The 22,284-nt window shown below is 33.8% G+C and overlaps 1 protein-coding gene across 3 annotated transcripts; it reads right to left on the reverse strand.

Moving 5' to 3' along the window:
- Nucleotides 1-1,986: 1,986 nt before the first annotated feature.
- On the reverse strand, nt 1,987-20,843 carry LOC129802990 (prominin-1-A). Of its 3 annotated transcripts, XM_055849265.1 has the most exons (11): nt 20,517-20,843; nt 13,012-13,230; nt 12,870-12,940; nt 12,403-12,809; nt 11,707-12,328; nt 7,522-8,256; nt 6,711-6,964; nt 6,381-6,653; nt 6,206-6,262; nt 2,656-2,679; nt 1,987-2,587 (listed from the first exon to the last, which is right to left on the reverse strand). In XM_055849265.1, the coding sequence occupies exons 1-11, from the start codon at nt 20,563-20,565 to the stop codon at nt 2,512-2,514; spliced, it is 2,787 nt and encodes a 928-aa protein (XP_055705240.1). In that variant the 5' UTR covers nt 20,566-20,843; the 3' UTR covers nt 1,987-2,511. The 3 variants fall into 3 exon arrangements, with proteins under 3 accessions (XP_055705240.1, XP_055705242.1, XP_055705243.1); XM_055849267.1 differs by having other exon boundaries at nt 1,987-2,679; nt 6,387-6,653; XM_055849268.1 differs by having other exon boundaries at nt 2,527-2,679; nt 12,870-12,925.
- Between the last annotated feature and the right edge of the window lie 1,441 nt (nt 20,844-22,284).

Below are 22,284 nucleotides of genomic sequence, written 5' to 3' on the forward strand. Positions count from 1 at the left end.
TTTTAACGTTTACGAGAGTAAAACGTCACATATTATCCAAAGACTGACAAAATTTGCCCCAGCAATTTTGAGAATCTCCACAAAATCGTCTTTTAGAAAGTGTTTCGAGAATCACATTTCTTTCGAGATAGAGGAAAATAGTCTTTTGTAATGTTGTAGAGCAGTAAATTTCCTATAAGAATATGCTCATTATAAGCTTTCTCAGAGCTCGTGCTCTCTCAGTCTCCCCTAGTGCCTATTCTTGAGAAATCGAATTTCCCTTTCGACTTGTGATGAGCTGCATTCTATTGCATCTTGAAGCGTTCTACACATTGAGAGATTGCATTTTTGACAGAATATTGACGTTTCCGCCTACAGAACTGCAGGAAATTTCCTTCAAAAATAAATTTTTCACGAAAATTACTCCCAATGTGTAAAGGCTTTATAAGGATTAGTACAGTGGCTAATTAGCTCCATACACTACACTCCCTACTGCTAGGAAGCAGCGACTTTATTTTTAAAAGAAACTTTAAGATCTAGGGCAGTGTTTTGAAAATCTTTCTGTCAAAATATTCCGTATAGGAACTTATCCCTAGAGACTATTCGTTGCCGGACTGCTAGATTAGGAATTTATTTGTAACCTTGGTTTAAATCTCTCTCGAGGCACGCCCAAGGGTAGCCTACGTAAGGGCACATAAATGCTTTAATCCCGGTGGTTCAAAAGAATCTTTACTAAAGGTCATCGAAAACAGATAGAGAAACAGTTCAAACGGTCCAAAACAAACAGTGAAGTGGAAGAATTTCCCAGAAAGTTCCCACCAGAGCAAGGGCGTAATTTGACGAAATTTCGTTTATTCTCTTCCTCTTTCGGCTTTTCAACGAGCTGTAACCGAAACAGTAAGGGAATCCCACCATACTATGTAAGGGATCAGCCTAGATTTTTTTTTAAAACTAAAAGAACATTTTGAAAACTTAGAATGATACTAATATTATAAAATGTTCAAGGATTCATTTTATATTTATTTTTACCAATCGTAATAATGAGGGTGACTGTAGAGTGTAGACGCTCTTCTAAAGTTACATTCAAGGATTTTTATATAAAATTGAAAAGTGCACTCGTAACAGATTTTAACTAAGATTCCTTACAATCTTAATTTTTTTTAATTATTATTGTTTTTCACACTATCTATCATTCATTCTCGACAAATTTGGTATAGCTAGAAAGGTCTTGATATAATTAAATTAGTTACGTTATTGTAACGTATTTTTAAATTTCAAATAAAGTCCGATAATGGAACGTTTTATTTCGGAGAGGTTGCAAATAAGGTAAAGTACCCTTACTCGACCGGGTTCCTCTATTCGACCGGTGGGTCAATTTTTGAATATTTGATGGTGAATTTCATCAATTTCTATGAATTTGTCACTGATTCGTATTATTTAAAGAATAATTGACCTATTAATGTTAGATTATACACAAAATATTATAGCAAATATAATTAAATTGAATAAATAAATCTACCGGTCGAATAGAGGAACCGGTCGAATAAAGAGTACTTTACCTTACGCATAATTGTTTTGACTTTGATTGTTCTTATTTTAATCAATGTAATAGTTGCAATGTCCGGTTTCCACTTATAAGGGGGATTAAGTTACAATATCCTTTCGAACTGTTTAGGTTCGCTCCTCTTTTTATGACAATTTTCAAGGCAATTCGGTATATGTCTCGGCTTACCGTTTTGCTATTTTGACGTTCAGTCTGTTTCAACCTTAAATGCATTTTTCTTCCTGTGCCAAGATGTTCGATGACCGCTGAATGAAATGGAAAGTTATTTTTATGTGCGATCGCATTCTTTGGTGCTCATTTTTTAGTATACCGCACTCGATCTTGAAACACCTGATCGAGCCAAAGAGATCAGTGGTGCAAAGAGGTGCGGTGAATGAACATGAAGACTCCGAAAGAAAGAAAGGTCATCGAGTTTTTGGCAGAAAATTTATTCAATCTGGTGATATAATTCCCATGTTGTTTTATTCACCTCATTTGTGCGTGAGTGAGGGTTTTCAGCATCAAATTTAGGCCACCATCCAAAATGTGATCAAGAAGTGATCTCACACTTCTTTTTCTCACTCTGGCAATTAAGATTTTCGGCAAATCTTACTGTCACTCCCCGCCATCCAAACAAGATCGCCCAAAAGAATGAATGAAGTTGTGAGAGACACACCTTTGACTGTAGCCAGGCAAACTTGTCATCTTAACTCCAATTTCTCCAAATCATTTGGTGTCCAATTGCCAATGCAAAGGAATACAAATGAGTATCGTGAGCTACGTCCAATAAAATCTGACAACATAATGCAAAACAATTAAATAACTCATACAATATTCAGTGTTATTTAAATGTCCAATTTTCATTGAAATGCCGCAAGAGAAAAATTCAAATTACGCAAAAGACTTTTTTTTTGTGATGTAAAGTGGTTTAGATCGACTTTTGTATTATAAAATTAACTATTCGATGGCAAATGGACTGAAGATTGCATTTAAATCAATATTTCTGCACTGCGATCATCATCTTGGAAGATGACAAAGTGTCCTGCAGACGGGAGCTCGCAATTCCTACAAAAATTCAATTATTTTTTTTTGGTGGATTTCGACACTGATGCACCATGAATCACCAATTTGACCTGTCAATATCCAAGTCGTCTTGTCTGAAAAAGAATTGGACAAAATTTATGTGAGACAGAAGGATTACATAAATCTGTAGCCTTTATCAATCAACAGAGTTGATGGAATCATAAAGGAAAACATTATAGATAAAGATTTGAATAAATAAATGGACAAATTTTTATACCACAAGAGGGCATGGGTGTGATTTTCAGAATTAGATTAAACAAACCATCAATATTTAACTGTTACTTGTAAAAAATATATTCTAAAGAATCCCAGCGAGCACGTTAACTGGAAAAAAGCAACGTTTTTAACAGTTTTATTGCAAAAATATACTGACCGGTCAGAAGTTCTTGAAGAAAATGTGTTAACCAGTTATACAAATGTTTCTAGCAGAATTGAAATCGGTTAGCATTGGATGTTCTCTGGAATCTTGGTTCAAGTTACGGTTTTTTAAAAAAAATTACATTTTTCAGAATTAGTCATAACACAAGAAAATCTTAAGAATAAGACACAAGTAATAAACAAGTTGAACAATTTGCATTTTGGCGAAACTACCAGATTTTTTTTCAAAGTTAAAAAAGAACAATAATAAAATGCAATAGCTAGCCAGAGCCATTTACCTAAATGGGCAAACTGAGTTATCTTGGAATTCTTTTTGAATTTATTACACCTTGTGTAAACAGTTACTAACACCGCATGAACCGCTTTAGAGGAAAAAACGAGTAACTTGAAATTAAATTAAATTAAATTAAGATTTTGACGTTGCAATTAAAAATAAACAAATAAATTAATTAATTAAATAATTAAAAAATAAATTCCAAAAATCAATTAATAGTAAAAACACTGAATTGGACAGTAAACAACTAGAAAATACAGTGAAATATTAAATTTTGACGGATACAGAATTACATTTTCGAAAAAGCTCTCCTAAGATTCGAACGTAATTTGTCATATAACATTGCCAGAGAGTTACAGAATTCCCCTACAAGGCCAAGGGTGCTATAAAATATTTTCAGGGTTTTAAGGATTTCTCTTAACCACCAGGAAAATCAATTTTTATTTCGATTTAATAAAGGGGCTACTCAAAATCGAAAATTTGTGTCCATATTCCGTTTATTCCATGGGATTCCAATGTGATTCTAATGACTCCAAATGTGCGATTCTCTTAATAAATTCAATTCGGTATTCTGTGATTCTCAAAATTATTCCATTGTGATTCTGTTTATCTCCGATATCTTCGACTTTATCGAATTTCAGATGTTGCTATAAATACGATCAAGATAATTTTTGAACAATAGAAAGAGCTACATTGTCGCTGTGGAACAGGTTTAGGAAATATCTAGCTAGAAAGCTTTCCGCATCAGGCCTCAAAATAATTATGTTTAGAATTGAATTATTGAAAAAAAGTTATTGAAACTTTAAAAACAACATTATCGGTTCATTCTTGATCAAAATTTCCCGCTATTCTCTTCAAGGAAAAGCCTTAATTAAATTCTTGATTTTAAACATGTAAAAGATATTTTTCTTATCAGAATTTCCACTCGATTTATTGTGGAGTGTTTTCGTCTTTGAAAATAAGTTGATATCATAAAAAAACGACTTGAAAATTAATTTATTGTGAACTTTTAAGGAATAGCTTGTCTAAATCTTCTTAAGAAATTAAAAAAAAAAACAGAAGGTGTTTTTAATCCTTTTTTCCTTAAAACATAAAAGCTAATATTTATTTTTAGAAATCAATTAAATCTGATTACGTGCTATATGAACCACTTAAAATCATCAAAATCGCATTAAAATAAGATTGATTCTGATTTACAAACATATAAAGTTTAAAACCTTTTTTGGTCTCTAAGAACATCTTTTTGGGATGAAAAAGCTTTTGTACCTTTTGTTTAAATCCTTCAAAATCGCTTAAATCGGCACAGTGATTTTCTCGAAAAACAGATTTTAAATGGATTCCCTTTTCCTTTTATTGATTTTTAATTATGCTTAAAGTCTAATAATTAAGCTTTCTTTTATAGTTTTTCAGGATACTTTTGTTCTTTGCATTCGAAAAAAAAAGATTTATTTTGGGGATAGTTGTCCAATTTTTCTCCCGTCTTGTTGAAATCCTGACTGCATCCTTGACTCCAAATAAAGCCTCTTATCAGTCCTAAATAATGGGCACCTCAATCTATACAAAATATTTAACATAGGACAAAATGTAGCGTCTCACAATTCACTATTTTGTTCTTGACCGGGGGTCCCTCTTAACCGTATTTGCTGACTGGGTCTTTTACCTTGTATCCGCCACGGGAGAAATCGTATTTTTTTTCGAATCAGTCATATTCTACAATTGTTTGTTAGTTGAAAATGTGAAAAATGTCCATTTATTAACCTTTTTTGGAAAATTTAAAAAAAATCCATAGAAATCTGTAATGTACTATTGCTTATCATTATCTATCGCGGAATATTGATTAAAAATGAATATGTAATTTCATTTGATTCCAGTGATTCTTGAAGGAATATCATTTCAGATTCTATTAGAATCTTACGAGTGATTCCATGGATTCTATAGATTCGAACGAAAAAATGTGTCGATATTTCAAATTTGAGTAACCCCTTGGATTTAATAGAAATACACAAACAAATCTTAAATCTGTGTTTACGTAAAAAGCAGAATTTCAATTAATTAAATTTCAGTAGGGGAAATTGGTCTGCCTTTGAATGCGGCAGCCTTTGAATATTTATTTTTTTCTCTTATTTCCCAAATACAAAATTCTATTTTGTTTATCGAAGTTAATAGAAAATAGGTAATTGTTTTGATTATTAGTTTAGGTAATCGGGTTTTTCCTTTGAAAAATAAGAGAAAAATTGAAATATTCAAAGTCTGCCGCATTCAAAGGCGGGCCACTTTCCCCTAATTTTAAAAAGTGTGAAATCAGCATAAAAACTGAGATTAAATGACAATTCTTTTTTTTTCTGGATTAGTAATACAAGGTAAAAATAACTATATCTTAATGGATTTTATGTTTTCTACTTACACTGAGTCATAACCAAAATTGGGAAATCCGTAATCAAGCCAATAAATGTTCATTTACACAATATTAAAATTTTGAAACTTTTTAAAATTTGATGAAACTTCAAACATATTGACTATAAACTATAAAGGAAAGTGATTTTATTTTCTAAGATAAAGCAGAATTTCAGGGATAACATTTATCTGAAAATAGGGGCCTGTTGTAGTTGATCAGAGGAGTAATGTATTCTATCAAAAACTGTATTTCAATTGAATTCAATTCAATTTTATTTCAATGAACTGAATTCAATTATTTGATGTAAAGTTCATTTTTTGAACATTTCCAGGAAAAAAGGATTTTAATAAATTGAAAAACATAGCAAATCTGAAAAATAACATCTGCAGGAGTGATTTTATTATGTTGAATGCTACTCTACTTTATTATTATATATTTAATCAAAATTTCCGTTCTTAATCTTAAATCTGTGATTCCATCAACTCTGTTAGTAATAAATCTCAGCAGATTTCTTCAGAAAATGCCACGAAGGGCGATCATTGATGAGGTTTACCTTGTTGTTGCCCCCCAATTGCTCTGCTCTGAGATAATTTGGATGTCCGAGGGAGCACTGAAAGTGGCCACATCAGACCCAAAGAAAAGGAAGAGAGAGCAAGACAGAAAAAAGATCAGGGTCAAATGTTAGATCAATCAATTGTTGGCTCTTGTACTAAATAAGAAAAAACTACCCATACTGGTGACTATTGGTGTGTCTGAACTTCCTGACCTTCCTCAGGCGTCTGAAGATCTGAGCGAGGGAGAGACAGATTGGCGTGCAGATGGCCCAGAGCAAGAGGCAGCAGAAGGTAGAGAACCACAAACCATTGAGGGGATCCATTAAATGGGCACAGAAAAGGGCGCGATTTGCCATGAAGATGGCAAAGAGTGGCCAGCAAGAAGCACTGTTGCCATTCAGGATGTCCATGAGGATGTCTTTGGCGGTGCTGAAATGGTTCTTGAGTCTGGGAATGATGATTAGAGATTTTTTTTTTTTTGAGAAAACCAAATGGAATATTCACCTGATTTGATAAGATTCCGTGTGATTCCTGCAAATTTCCCTTGCTTCCTCGTTAATGATTTCCTGAGCAGATCTCAGGAGCTTTAGAGATATGTTCAATTGCTTGTCCCAGGGATCTTTTTGAAGTTCCAATGCTGTAAGATGGTATAGCAATTCTGCCCGCAGCTGCTCTAGAAACTGCATAACGCTCACCTCTAGCCTTCTTGCGCGACTTCCAAGTGTTGTCATCCTCGATGATGTGGCAACATCACGAATCTGACCAAGTAAAATATATTGTTCAATTATTTTAAAATTTGATTGCATCGAATAAGTTTATCTTTTGGCCTGTTTTATTCTCTTTCACGTGCTTAATTAATTTTATGAATAAATTATGTAGAAAATGTAATTGATATTTTGGCAGTTTTTTCGTTGATTGTATCAATATGAGTTCAGTCGACTTTATTGAGTTAAATTAACACAATTATGTGAATTAATTGCTTGTTGTTGACCCATAGAGACAGGTTAGTAGATCAATATCGCAACTTCAAATGAGTGTTAAAAAAAATTAATGTGAAACCAATTTCGTGGCATAGTAACTTTGAAACTATGATTTCGAGTATTTCGCAAAGCTTGAATGCTTTCCACCCTTTATTTATTGAATCTTGCCTTCCAAAATTCAATAGAAATATTCCTCTTTATATAGAAATCATCCAATTTCCCCACATATCCTATCAATATTCCCAAAAGAATAGGCAGAAAAAATTGCTTGGGAAATTGCATTAGATGGGGAAAATTGGTGAATCAATATATCTTTCTATTTTCCACTGAATCACCTGAAGGGAAACTCGTTGCATTTGGTCAATGAAAGTGGCCAAATCTCTCTCGGGAATTGCCTGACTCAGATGCATTCTGTACTTGGTGAGATTCACATGTGACTCACTGATGATTATGTTGAGAATTTGCCCTAGGGATGCTGTAAGTGTTAAAAAATCTTCCTCACTGGCCACCACTCTCTCTACAGCTTCTGTAAAAGTGGGATAGTTGTCCAAGTTAGCAATTTGACTGGCCTCAAGGATAGTTTCCAGCTGAAATGTGGCGTAAGTGGAAGCATTTTGTCCACAATTCTCAATAACATCACCAAGAGATGTGGTTACTGTGGCATTTTTCGCATGGCTAGCTCTATTGAGGATACTGTTGATGACACCAATTTGTGACTGTGTGGTCAGTAGAAGGCCTGGTTTATCCAGCAATCGCTGCAGGACAGTATAATTGGGTGAATCAGCAAGAGGGCGACAGAGAAAAACTTCTCCATGTCCCCCGAGAAGCATCACCATGACACAGAAGAAGGATAGGGAGAGGCTGCAGATGCTCATGAGGGTTGTTCCACCCAGAAGAGTGATACCAGCTTTCTCCTCAGCCTCACAGCACGAGCAACTGAGGGAGGAATAGATCAGCAGAGTCACCAGAAGGGCAACAATTGAGCAGCATATTCCGAAAATCCACAAGAGACGACCTCCGATCTGCATCTCATCGAAGGCAGGAACAATTCTGCCCCAGAGATGATCAACCTGAGGGAAAAATATTGTATTGTTCCATAATCTCTATCCCAAGAAAACTTTATAATCAAATTGGAAATTTTACGTAAGGAACACGTAATTTTCACGTTATTAAAATTATTACGGTAGAATTTGATTGATTTTCACGAAGGATTGTCGCAAAGGTCGCAAATGTTCTTTCGCACTCTTAGAAAAATTTAGTCCCAACTATAGGGGAGACTGGGGCAAAAAGTCACAAAACGAATATTTCGTTTTTTTACAAGCTACTCGATCGCTTCAAAAAAATCTAATTAGCGCAGTTTTATAGGAAATTTACCGCTCTACAACTTTATGAAAGTAATATTCCTCTTTTTTGTAAGGAAATACTTTAGGGGAATGTAGGCAGCCTTCGCACATTTTTTCGTGCTGCATATTCAGGACTTTTTTCTGACTAAACTGTAAAATGGGCAGTGAATTGCACTACACCAAAAAGTTCTCTGATCTTTTAGGTTTCTATGCATGCCTAGTTCACTATCACAGAATTGTTGGTTTTTCCTGGACAGGAAAATGAAGAAAAATATGACGATTTGTGCGATTCTTGCCCCCGGAGGCAGCGTTCACACGATGGGGGTTTGGGTTCGTCATTGTTTTTTATCTCGAAATAAATTTTATCTACAATTAAAAATTATTTTCCGATTGTTATACTGTACCCCCGTGAACCCGCGGAAATTATCACTGCACTAAAAAAAGATCTTTAAAACGCCTTTTTTCACATTTTCTGGAGCACTGTTTTATTTTTCTTCCAAATGAATATCGAAAAATCGACTATGAACATGTTTGCATGGTTCACGCTGTCAATAACCGTCGTCTCATTCCCAATTTGAATTTATTGATAACCAATAGGGCATGCCCTCTTACATGAAAATTGTACAGAATAAAAGAATAAAAATTAGAACAAAAGAAAAGAAGCGAAATACAAATGAATAACAGAGATGGAGATAACTATCTCATGGAGATAGTAAGGAGACTATACGCCTGTCGAAGAGGAAACGACCACGAATGTCTCACTGTGGCTTATGAGGCTTTAGTGAGGTTATGATTTTCAAGCTGGAGTTGTCTTATGGATGTGCGAACGCTCACACATTCAGTGTTTGAAACCACACACAGTGTAGTACTTGCGAATTTTCTGCCACCGTGAAAATAATTTCCCTCCAATGCAAAAAGTTATTACGCAAATATCAGCTCAAGTATGCTCTTCATTTACTGTGTAAATGATTTTTTTTAGAAATGAGTTTAACTATGAGAAATCAAATGAAATGTGCGCCATCAAAATTACCCATTTTGGGTCAATTTTCTATTTATGATCCTAGCACCTAGGAAAGAAGAGCTTGGCTGTCTATTTTTACAATGAAGATAAGGTTTATAAATACTTAACTTATGGCTAAGAAATGCGGAATCAACTCTTTGGAAATAAAGACAAAATTCGCATCGTTCGAAAGCTCATACGTGCGAAGCCTGCCTACATTCCCCTATCGAGCCGATTTCTAAAAGGTAATTTTGTGACCATTCTGAAAAACGCTGGGGCAAATAGTACCAGACATGGGGTATTATCATATTTTGATTCGCTTTATTACGGGCTTCCGTAAATTTGAAAAAATAAAGGACATATTTTCATAGAAAATTTATTCATCTACACCTTTGCGAGAAAAGTGAGAAAACGAGAAAAGCGCTTTTCAAACTATTTTAGAAAAAAACACAAAGAAGACTGCAAATCGTTTGACCAATGCAAACAACAAGCGGCGAGACATGGTAATGACGTTTCTTTTCGCCGTGAGACATCAGAAATTGCTTCGCTTTTTTGTTACTTTTTGCTCTATACCTTTTGTTACTTTTTACCCCAAGTGGCCATTTTTAATAAAAGGATTTCTGGAGAAAAGAACTTTTGTGAAATTCTAAAATAGATAGCGGATTCTTATTCAAAAAATCCAAATTATTTAGAAAATATTCACCAGTGCATCAATTTCGAAAAATAAGTAGATACACTGAGAAAAAAAGAGGGTGCGATTAACTTTTTTTCCTCATAACTTTAACACTTTTCGGGTGTAAAAATATATCAACATTTTTTAGTGTTAATTTTACACATTTTTAAGTGTAAAATTAACATGAAAAAGGGTAACTTTAACCCCTAATACACCTAAAAAGCATAATATTTACACAGATTTCGGATCAATAATGCAGGGTAAAATTAACATTTCCGGAATGTTATTTTAACTTCTTCGGATTTCTCTCAGTGTAGTAATTGTTATCATCTGCAAGGAAAATATTTCAAAAATAGGACTAAAAATTTTGATTTTTTTTATTTCCTAAATTCTTATTTCGAATTCTAAGAAACTTACGACATTGAAGAAGGTTTATGGAGGCTATCTATAGAAAAAATTTGAGCCGCTTTTTTTACCTTGGAAGATGTTGAATTTTGAATTTTTCGATTTGTGACTTTTTGCCCCAGCCTCCCCTACCTCATATACAGCTATGGAAACTATAAAATCTAGTAGGCATAGACACATCTATTTATTTAGGTAGGGTAGCTAAATGAAATAGTTGACCAATATTAGTTACAGTATCTTTGCCATTTAGTTATCATTACTAAATTAGATTAGTAACGGGTACTATAACATATTAGTTCCAATAACTAAATAAATGTGGTTGATACCCATCTTATTGGCTGTAATAACAATATCATAATAGTTGTGATTACTATATAGCTCGAAAAAGCTTCAACACATAAGTAAAAAACCACTCTTTAATATTGAAAAGTTGTCAGAACTTTATGAAAATATAGGCCCATTTATTTGCATTAGTTGTGAGAACTAAAAGGAATTAGTGACTAATATTAGTTGGCATATCGATTTCATTTAATTGACATAAGCGAATGTAATTGTATGAAATCATTATAAAATAATTGCCGCAACTTATTCATGTAAATATTGCCTTATGTTCTCACTACTAATAAAATTATTATGAGAAAAATGTTTTAAGATTATGAGAACTATTTTAAATTGATTTGATAATAATCACCCGATCAACTAATTTTCATTAGTAATGATGTCTAAACATTTCTATGAGTGCGAAAAAATAAAAAAATGTCTTTTTGGAAAGATAATAATTTGATAGAACCGGAAATCAAGTTTGCCAAGTTTATGATATTCAAATTGCCAAATCCCTGTTTCTTCAAGACCGATTTTAAGTACTAAAAGCACTTATGAAAGGTCTCATAAAATATTACAACTTTCCAGGATATTGGTCGTTCATAGGATCGTTAATGACGCTCTAATCACGAGAATTATTTTTTATTACACATAACCTCAAATATCTCAATTTTTGATGAACCAATTTTGATGATTACCCGGCCTAATTAAAAAAAAACAGAAATTTTGGCTTTTATTCTCTTCAAACTTTCCCTAATAATAATTTGATCTCACTTACCTCGTCTACGAGATTCCTAGCCAGGATCCCAAAATCTCTCCTGAACCACTGAAAAGCATCCCTTAGGCGTATCAATTCTTTCCGCGCTTTTTCCCTCGGGACTTCTGTTTCCTCCATCATTTTTAGCGGATACCCAAAGAAATTTGCTCTTGCCGACGCGACTTCATGTGAAAGATTCTGCCATCGGCTATCCACTTCCACTTCACCAAGGCTCATCATTCTCAGGAGTGCTGGATCTCTCTGCAAATCATGCAATGCCCTCATGAAGCCACTTTCCTCGAAGCCTCGCAAACGGAGAGTATCGCAGAGAGGTCTATCCCTGGACAGGCACTGGCGCTGGAGCACTGACAGCTGAAACTGGAGATCCTCAATGCGAGCTGATGCATCTGCAGAAACAACAATGGCTCGGGAGACGCTTTTCTGGAGAAGATGGACACGCCTGAGAACTTCAATATTGAGAGCGCAGAGATTCAACAGAGCTTCGAAGGCTTCTTCAATCCCTGAGGCTTGGGCTAAATCTCGTCGGATAGGTTCTCCAAGAAGGGTATCCACATGGATCAGATCATATTCTATGCTTTCAGAAACATTTGAAAGGGCTGAATGAGTGTGAAAGGTTATTTGCCTAGAAAAAAGGTCGTTAGGATTTGAATTTGAATTTAAATTTGACGTGAGATTTACTGTCATCGTTGTCATCACCTGAAACTGTCTTTTATAAATGTCTCTGCATCCTGGAGTGAAATCCGCACAAGGGAAGGGGTTTTCTCAAGAGTACTAGCCACTTGCTCATTTGTCACAAACATCGTGGCGATGCTGGCCAGGAGAGCTATTAAAATAAACTGCAGAACGCCCGCTAGGACCCTCTTCCGGCAGTTGAGAGCATCCTCCAGGGATTCATCAATGGCCATGAGGTTCGATCTTGGTGGAGGTGTTGTTCCAACCATCGAAGATGCCGTTGTGGTGTCCTCTGATCCTGACTGGGAATCACATTGTGAGATTGTTGATTTTCCTGCGCAACTCCACGCTATGAGAATACTGAGGGGAATAATGCCCACGAGGAAGAAAAGTCCCACCAGACAGATGAATCCAGACTCGATCTTGAGAGCCTGAAAAATGTTCTCCAATCAGTTTATTATGGTATCACTTTGTCCAGACTTTATACTCACCTCGAGAATCAATTGAGGAACGGAAACTCTGGAGCGAAAGACATCTCTGAGGAGTTCTGCAACACAAGAGACTTGCCAGAAAAAGTGAACCAAGGAACAATGCCAGGAATTTCATCAGGAACACCAGGGAGGATTAACTTACCCACTGGCAGCTCATGTGGTGTGATGTATGAGAGGAATGTGGCCAAGTATGTGAAGTGGAAGGCACCCTCGTGGACTTCCAGGGTGGAAATTGCATAAGAACCTGTTGGCTTTGCTTCTGGGTCATCATTGTCCTCAAAATCATCGAAAAATGCGGTCGACGGTGATTCCACAAGACTCCACCCCGATCCATTCTGCATTTTGACCCGACTTTTACCCTCTGAACAAGGCTAAACATTAGTGGGATTTCCTTATACTTTCATTATTTATGTTACATGCTATTCAGTAAGAGTGGGTGGTTGGGTGAAACTTTGCCATCCAGAAGACATTTTTATTTGAGGAAAATTTATTGTAACTGAAGTTACTCGTTATTCTTCTTTTGGATAATGTACGTACATTCCCCACATACCTCACAGTTACGATTTATCAATGAGTTTTTCAAGCCAAAAGACTCTTCATGATAATCTTTGAACGTAATATTTTTAAAGATTATTACTTATTTATGTTTTCCATTATTAGAAGCACACTCAATGAGATTTTTGGATAAAATTTGTAAGAAAATTTAACTACGAAGATAACTACGAAGAAATTACTACTGAAGGGACATGAAAAGAATTTATCAAAGGAGCCAGTGAAATTACACTAAAAATTCAAGTTAAATCGAGTTTCCTTAATTCGTGATAGTATTGTTTTTTTCATTGTCGTGAATATTTGAAGGAAATGTTATAATTATCAATTCTGCTGCCTAAATAAGTATTTTTTGTCTAATTACTATTGTGAATAGTGATCTGTGATGAAGAGTACTACTGGTGAGTACAAATTGTAGTTTTCTGTTTTGAAAAGCTCAAACCTATGACTTGCAGATAGTGAGTACAACTTGAGCATTCGTTATTTAGAAGATAGAATATTATCCTTTATTTTCGATAGGTTTCACAGAAACCAACATTATATTGATAACAAGCTATTAGAGAGAAAGGCGTGAACACACAGAAAAAGTAAGACCCTCTGAATTCAAATTGAACGTGAATCCTCGAGGCGATTAACCCTTTAACGACGAGACACTTTACGGACCGAAAATCAACAATAAAAATTAAACCAATAAACAAAATTTGTGAAACATTCTACATCTAACTTTGGAAAGTTCAACAGAGTCTGATTCGGTGCATTTTTTACCTCTACGTGCGATAGGGACAAAAATAGCCCGAAACTTTAAGTGATTTTTCTGACAATAACAATGAATAATAATTTTCAGTCTAATGAAAAATATTACGTATGAGTAATGTAGTTTTTATTCCCAAAAGAGTTTTGCTTAAAAAAAATTGGTAATATAAAAAATAATTAAAATCATTTTTCAATATGAGAATTTAAAAATTCGCCATTTTTAAGATTAAATATTTAGTACATAGCAAATAGCTGGAGACTGGCAAAAATTATCCTGAGTCATTCAACCTTCTGCTTTGCAATTACGTACAAACATAAGGAAAAAAAAATAACTTTAGGTAGTCAGGAAAAATGATTTTCTTTATAGAACACCGGTGTTCCAATCGTCCTTAAAGGTGTCTACACATTGGGAGCAATTTTCGTCAAAAATTGCGTTTTTGACAGAAATTTGACGTTTCCCCCTGCAACGCTGCAGGGAATTTCCTTCAAAAAATCAACTTTTGACAAAAATTGCTCCCAATGTGTAGAGGCCATAAAGGGTTAAGGGGGTTTCCCGAATTACAAGTTCAAGGGAAATCGATATTTTTTATTGCTTAAATCGATAGATAAACTGTCTAAGAATACACCACCAAAATTTTAGAACTCTATTCCAAATATTTTCGAAGATAGAGGGCAGTTTTGCAAGCGCCCGGATGAACATACAAAACTTTGAAGCTCGTTTTCTCCACTTCTCATTTTTAAGATTTTGTCGAATTGGCGGGAAAGATAGCAAAAAAAATCTTATGGACCGATTGAAACGCATAGGGGCTTATTTTCTTCAGAATTAAATGTGCTCTTCTAGTTGGACCTAAATGATTTCAGAAACTCACTTTTTTCTATTTTTTACAGCATGTTAACACTTCGTAGAACCCTAACTAAAAGTGTCACGGAAGGACCAAGTGGCAGCCGCTGCCACTTATCGAATTTTACATAATATTTTGATATTTTTAATTATATTTTAACATTCGGAGCTTTAGTCAGTTCTTTTCTGGTGTCTGAATCAGAAATTTCATCTCCTTGGGTACTGTATCTAAAGATTTTTAACCATTCGATGTTTTCATCTTTATCAGAATCATGGCGTCAGGGAAAGTGGTGTGCCTTTGGATGCGGCAGCCTTTGAATGTTTCAATTTTTCTCTTATTTTTCAAAGCAAAAATTCTACTTTATGAACAATAGTTAATACTATTAACTATTTTCTATTAACTTCGCTTAACAAAATGGATTTTTAGCTTTGGGAAATAGGAGAAAAATTGAAGCATTCAAAAACTGACGCATTCAAAGGCATGTCACTTTTCCCCATAATTCTTCTCAATAATTTGCAAAAACACTTTCAATTTGTTCTTTTAAGGCTTTTATACACTAACAATCAAGAAAATTACATCTACAGAACGTAAAACTTCCATATAAAATGCATATGGCAGCAACTGTCACTTGGTCCTTCCGAGTGCAGTTTTTTGTTTTTGCAATATATTTACATTAATATTTAATTCTTATTAAAAATTTTATAACGAAAAAATAGCCAGATAAATTCTGCACGCATTCAATCAGGCCTCCAGGCGAAATGATATATTCTTCACTATAAAAAATAAAATTGAAAACTAAATTGGCAGCGGCTGCCACTAGGGTCCTTCCAAGTGTTAAAGTCAAAATTTTATCCGAAAAACCTATTTTTTTTTAAACCTGCGAAAAAGGTCCAATTTTATGATTTTCTTCAGTTTTTCTTGTTTTAACTATGAAATAAACTTATGAATTTTGAAAATTAATTTGGTCAAACAAAGGGGTGGCGAAGCATCCCAGGCTTTGCGAAATGCTCGATCTCATGACTTAGATGCTCTCAAAAGTACTTTCGTATCATTTACCGTTTACCGGTATACAACCGATTTGAATCGTTATCGTTTCATAAATTATTCAATAGGTTCCACAAAATAGTTAAAAGAGTAATAAAAATTATATTCTATCAAAAGTTACTTATCGGTAAATAACCGGCTCATGACCGGTTCACATTTTTGAACTGGATTTTTAACCGGATTTTTAAACCGTTTCACTTTCGCATTTCTCTGTAATTCGAATGACATTTCAGTCACATATGTCAAAATTTGAAAGAGTATACTCTCCCGTCTGACCTTAAGCCTGAATTAACCCCTATCTTTGATACTGTACTTTTAAGAAGTTCCGCCCATATAGAATATTCTCATTATAGAAAATATGCGAAGGACAGAGCTTTGCGCTCGTACCGTTCAGCATTGGAACTGTTGTACGAAAATTGTGTTGGTGGCCATGTTGGCACTGACAAGATGGAATATTTTTCAAGAGTCCAAAATTCCATAACCATAGTCCTTATTTAGGGCCTACAATTTAGATCTTACCGAAAAGGCCTAAAATAGTGTCTAAAGCTAGGTGTTAATTAAAGATTTAACGCTTAGTCTTCCTTACTCTGTGTCAGACGGGGTGACGGGGTATTAATATTGTAAATACTTGAAAGGATTTGAATACTTTGAAAGATAATAGGGGAAAGTGTCCATGCTTGATACTGTAAAATGATGTCCAAAGTTTGTGATTTTTTTTCTGATTAACACACAAACCGAAGGGATTCTTCCAGTATGACAAAAAAATGTCTCCCTTATTAGGTTCATAATCCCACCTCAAATAGTTCCTGGAAATCCTTAGATTTTTCTCAAGAAGAAAATGGAAATTCAGTGGCGATTTTTATATAAGTTGGGTCCGGGGCCTTCCTGTATAATAATTGATTCGACTATTCGAAGGCCCATTTTTACTGTAAAAATTTCACCGGATACAAAAAATGCACATCAATATTTAGACGGAAATCTAATCTACTTAACTGCTTAAATCGTTTGTACGACAGGTTATTAGTTTTAAAATCACTTTTATGTAATTTTTCTAAGCCGTGTTTTTATGACATTAGGGCACTAGCGAAAACCATTTTTTCCCTTTGAGTCCAAGAAAATGTCACTCTGCAACCTTAAAATTCAGGCAAAAGGGTTAAAGGTTATGTCAATTGTCGATAAAATGGAAGGATTACAATAGGTGCAATTATGAAAGAATCCCATCTAAAGATAGAGTTGCCACAATTAAATTATCATTCATGGACCCTTTTTAAAATATAGGATGGACATAGGTAGAATTTATGAATTTGTCACCACCCACAAAAACAGTGTCCCCAAGTACGAATATTTTGCATAAATATTAATACTGATGAACCCTCTATGTGCTTATTATAGCAGTTTTCCTTAACAGCGACATTAATTAAGAAAAAGACTTAATGAAATATCATGTATCGAAATTACAGTTTTGGACCTATTTTTGATTTTTGCTTCTTGAAACTAGGAAAAAAAGAGCTAGGATCCTAATTTTTTTTAGGAAATGTGAGGCTAAGGATCAGCTATTGAAATATATTGCTGTGAGTTACAACTATTGATTAACATAGAAAATAAATAGTTATTATTAAGCTTGGATCGTATCAAGCATTTGCACTTTCCCCTAATACTCTAAAATTTTTGATATATAAATGACAACTGTCAAACACTCAAGAAATTCTAATATCTCTCTTCACATTTGGATTTTTATCTCTCATATCTACCCCCAAAATATATGAATAATGGTGAGTTGAGAGTATAACTATGACAATGATATTTCTATGATTCAATGCATTTTGTTAAGTGAGTGTCAATAGTTTGTTGCCTAATGGATGTTTGAGAAATCAAGTGAAAAAAATGATAGAAAAAAATACTTTTGCAAATTTTTCTTTTTGCAGATGAGTTCCTTGTAATCCGTAGATATTATTTATAATTTAAAAAAAAAATAATTAATTTTATTTCATATCAAAAATAATTGTTTTCCAAAAGTTGGTCATTTTTAAAAAATCAAAAGTTTGTTGCCTCATTTAAAAAACTAATTCAAAATGGTGAAAACGTGCAACCAACTTTATGTAAACGGGTTACATTTTGAGCTTATGTCATTTGATAGGCAAATGGTGGATTTGTACATTTTTAAGGCTGTCAATGTTAAATATATAGGTGTAAGAGTGTTGATAAATAACAAGAAATAATCAGTTTTTTGATAATTCATAATTTAGGTTATAATGGCAAATTACAAAAAGTTGAAAGGTGGGATATTGTCCAGAGATACTGCTGGAAGGAATCGGCGTCGTTTAATTGCCAAATTTTATGGAAATTCATGAAAAGTTATACATAAAATGGTCAAATATTATAGTTATGGAGCACGAGTACATCTGAAAAACGCTACTGGTAGACCCAGAGTTTCGACTCAGAAAGTCGATAACCGCATTCTAGGTATCTCTGATAGTAACCCCATGATGTTTGCTTCAAAAATTCAGAGTCGGCTGGTTACAGAAGGCATACAGGCTTCAAAACCAACCGCAATTTAATGAAAGTGGTAAGAATAATTACTTGGTTTACAGGTTTCCATTGGTAAACAAAACCAATCTGGTTAAAAGGTTGTAAATTCACTTGGAGCATGCTAAAAACGTAAAAATACAACCTCTTACGCAGTTTGGTTTTGCTTACCAATGGAATCTTGCGAGCCAAGTACCTATTCTTATATTTTCTTACATTTTGAGTTTGATTTTCGAAGCATTTGAAGCCTGTATGACTTCTGTAACCAGCCGACTTTGAATTTTTGAAGCAAACATCATGGGGTTACTATCAGAGATACCTAGAATGCGGTTATCGACTTTCTGAGTCGAAACCCTGGGTCTACCAGTAGCGTTTTTCAGATGTACTCGTGCTCCATAACTATAATATTTGACCATTTTATGTATAACTTTTCATGAATTTCCATAAAATTTGGCAATTAAACGACGCCGATTCCTTCCAGCAGTATCTCTGGACAATATCCCACCTTTCAACTTTTTGTAATTTGCCATTATAACCTAAATTATGAATTATCAAAAAACTGATTATTTCTTGTTATTTATCATCACTTTTACACCTATATATTTACCATTGACAGCCTTAAAAATGTACAAATCCACCATTTGCCTATCAAATGACATAAGCTCAAAATGTAACCGGTTTACATAAAGTTGGTTGCACGTTTTCACCATTTTGAATTAGTTTTTTAAATGAGGCAACAAACTTTTGATTTTTCAAAAATGACCAACTTTTGGAAAACAATTATTTTTGATATGAAATAAAATTAATTATTTTTTTTTAAAATTATAAATAATATCTACGGATTACAAGGAACTCATCTGCAAAAAGAAAAATTTGCAAAAGTATTTTTTTCTATCATTTTTTTCACTTGATTTCTCAAACATCCATTAGGCAACAAACTATTGACACTCACTGTATATTGGTCGCGATTGACCAACTTTACAGTAGAGCGATTTAAAGCTGGGATTTTACATACTGAGTATAGGATTTTTAAGATTTCAAACCTCTATAACTTTGGAAATACTTAACTTTGCAGTATAATATTCACAGGGAAGGTAGAGGATGTCAAGGAGTACCCCAAATGTGAAAAAAAATGAATTTTACGGAAAAAACTACTTATCTGACTTATATTCTGACCTTATTATAATGACCTTATTATAACGTAATGGTTCTTCTCCACTTTCGTAATTAGGACGTACCGGTAGCCAAAAGAAAAGGACGTTGACTGACTTCACTTTGTTACTTGAGAAGCTTGAATTAACACTCCTTTGATCTTTCATTCTCGTTGTTGTAGAGCACGTTATTAAGGATAGCCGTGACTGCGCTATTTCGACATTAGACATACATTTTTAATAGTTAAATTCTAGTTATTATGTTTATGAAGCAATAAAAAAGGACATTTAAATGACGTCTACCTGGCCTAATACAATACCGCGCTTTATACTGATGCGATTCAATTAAGGTGGTTATTTGGATATTTGGAAAAAATGTTGGATTTAAATATAGTGAAAGTCTTAGAAATTAATTCTAAGATTTAGCAATTGAGAAAAATCGTCTATGAATTCAACTGAAAATGAAGGAAAAAAAAGTAAAACTGTTGCCACAAAAAACCATTTAATCTTGAAAACAGGAAGTTCAAGAACTTTTTAAACGATTTGCTTCACGGTCTTAACCCTAATTTCTATTCATTTCCTTTTCCTTATACTTTTTTTTTCTCATTTCCAAAAAGGACTTTTAGAATGTTTTTCTCAAGAAGAGCTTTTGCTTTCGCTCTCCTTGAAGAAGCAGCTGAAATGACAATTCACCCTCGGGTCGCGTTTTAATGCAAAAAGGTGAGAAAGCCATTGACACGCTGTATTCCTCCCACTGCTAAAGCTCTTTTTTATCACTTTACCTCCTCCTTTTTGCACCTCAATTGACAAAGTTTCTGGCAGGCGCCTCATAAAATTGCAACTTTTCCCATTACAATTTTTATGATCATTTCTTTCACTTTTACTTTATGGCTTTTCAAATGGTCAAAGAGCAAAAATCACTTTATTCCTCTGTCTCGTCACAATACCAATCTTTTCCTATTGGCAAAAAATGAGCACTGAATCACTGAATTAATTTCACTTTTACCGATTGATGTCCTTCTTTTTCCTTCTGGGTCATTACTTTCTTTCTGATTTTTTTATCGGTGGGATTGTCCTGTGTTTTGAATGGGAATGAAAGAATTGCAATGAAGTGCAGAAAAAGCTTTTGAGGTATTCTTGCAGAAAAAGAGGGTCGAAATAAATTGTGCTAGTGGGAAGTCATAAAAGTGAAAAGTCAGTGAAAGGTCTAAATTAGCTTTTTGTAAGTAAGATTCTTAATTTGAACTTGTATCGGAAGACTTGCAAGACGTATTTGAATGCCAATTTTGTAAAAAAAAATTAGGTAACTTGTAAATAAATGAAAAATTACATTTAAAATAAAATATCTGGCATTTAGGCGAAATAGGAAGTTATTATAGGGTCGCAGGAACACCTGGTGGCACTCTAAGAAGTCGTAGCATAACCTATTAGCAATTGGCACCCTATTTTGTACTAATTGAAATATGAAATTTGAATGCCTATCCTTATAGGAAGAAGTAGATTAATTATAAAACGTCGTATTACTTGCTTCTTTTAAAATACTATAAATAAATGACAATATTTTAACGAATTTGTCCATACACTGAGAAAAAAAGGAGTTCGATTAATTTTTTTCCTCGTAATTTTAACATTCTAGGTGTAAAAATATATCAATATTATTAATGTTAATTTCACACCTCTTTAAGTGTAAAATTAACATGAAAAAGGGTAATTTTAAGCCATAATACACGTAAAAAGCATAATATTTACACCGATTTCGGTTCAATAATGCAGGATAAAATTAACATTTCCGGAATGTTATTTTAGCTTTTTCGGATTTCTCTCAGAGTGTTCCTTCTACCCTATTTTTATAATACCTACTAACATCATTAGTGGTTGGTCCTGAAAACTTGAAATAATTTAGAAAAATTTGTTGTTTTATAAGGTCTTTCACTTGAATCCAAAATATATAATCAAATTCGGTCAAGTAAACCTAGAGATATAACGGTTCAAAATTTTGTAAAAAAAATGAAAATAAAAGTCCTCGCAGACCTACAAATTCAAAAAATATAGGGAAAGCAATTGACATCTATTTTTTTTAATAAATTTAGGCAATAAAATTTTAGGAAAAATATTTTTAAAAAAATTATCTTTCTGGCATAATTCACTTTGTCATAATACCTAATCATAAAAGCTGTAACTGATAGGTAGATATTTTAAAAACAAGCATAACAAACGGTTATTTAGCAGTGGTTTTACTGAATTCAAACCTATTCAAGGTACAAATGATGATAAAAATAACAATTTGTTGATTGATGCCCAGTTTATATAATATAACAATAAGGATTATACAATATATTTCTTAAAATAACATAATTACCGGTTTAGAACCGATTGGAATCGGTTCAGTCTTATAAAAATTCCAAGAATGCCAAGACCTGTCCAATGACTCCTCACATGATACCATTAAGTTGAGAAATACCCTGTCTAGAGCCTTTGAAAGCTTTGACCTTGAAAAACTGTTAGGGGAAAGTGGGGCACCTTTGAAATTGGGGTTTTCACCTATTTATA

This window comes from Phlebotomus papatasi, chromosome 2 (genome assembly GCF_024763615.1).
Source record: "Phlebotomus papatasi isolate M1 chromosome 2, Ppap_2.1, whole genome shotgun sequence".
NCBI lineage: Eukaryota > Metazoa > Arthropoda > Insecta > Diptera > Psychodidae > Phlebotomus > Phlebotomus papatasi.

What these genes read in the sequence shown, in the direction of transcription:
- LOC129802990 (XM_055849265.1), bottom strand. Translation starts at nt 20,565, where the DNA reads ATGAGGCGCCTGCCAGAAACTTTGTCAATTGAGGTGCAAAAAGGAGGA. An exon ending in TTCCTCAATTGATTCTCGAG is followed by an intron (nt 12,810 to 12,869) that starts GTGAGTATAAAG and finishes AACATTTTTCAG; the next exon opens with GCTCTCAAGATCGAGTCTGG. An exon ending in ACCAATAGTCACCAGTATGG is followed by an intron (nt 6,263 to 6,380) that starts GTAGTTTTTTCT and finishes GGCCACTTTCAG; the next exon opens with TGCTCCCTCGGACATCCAAA.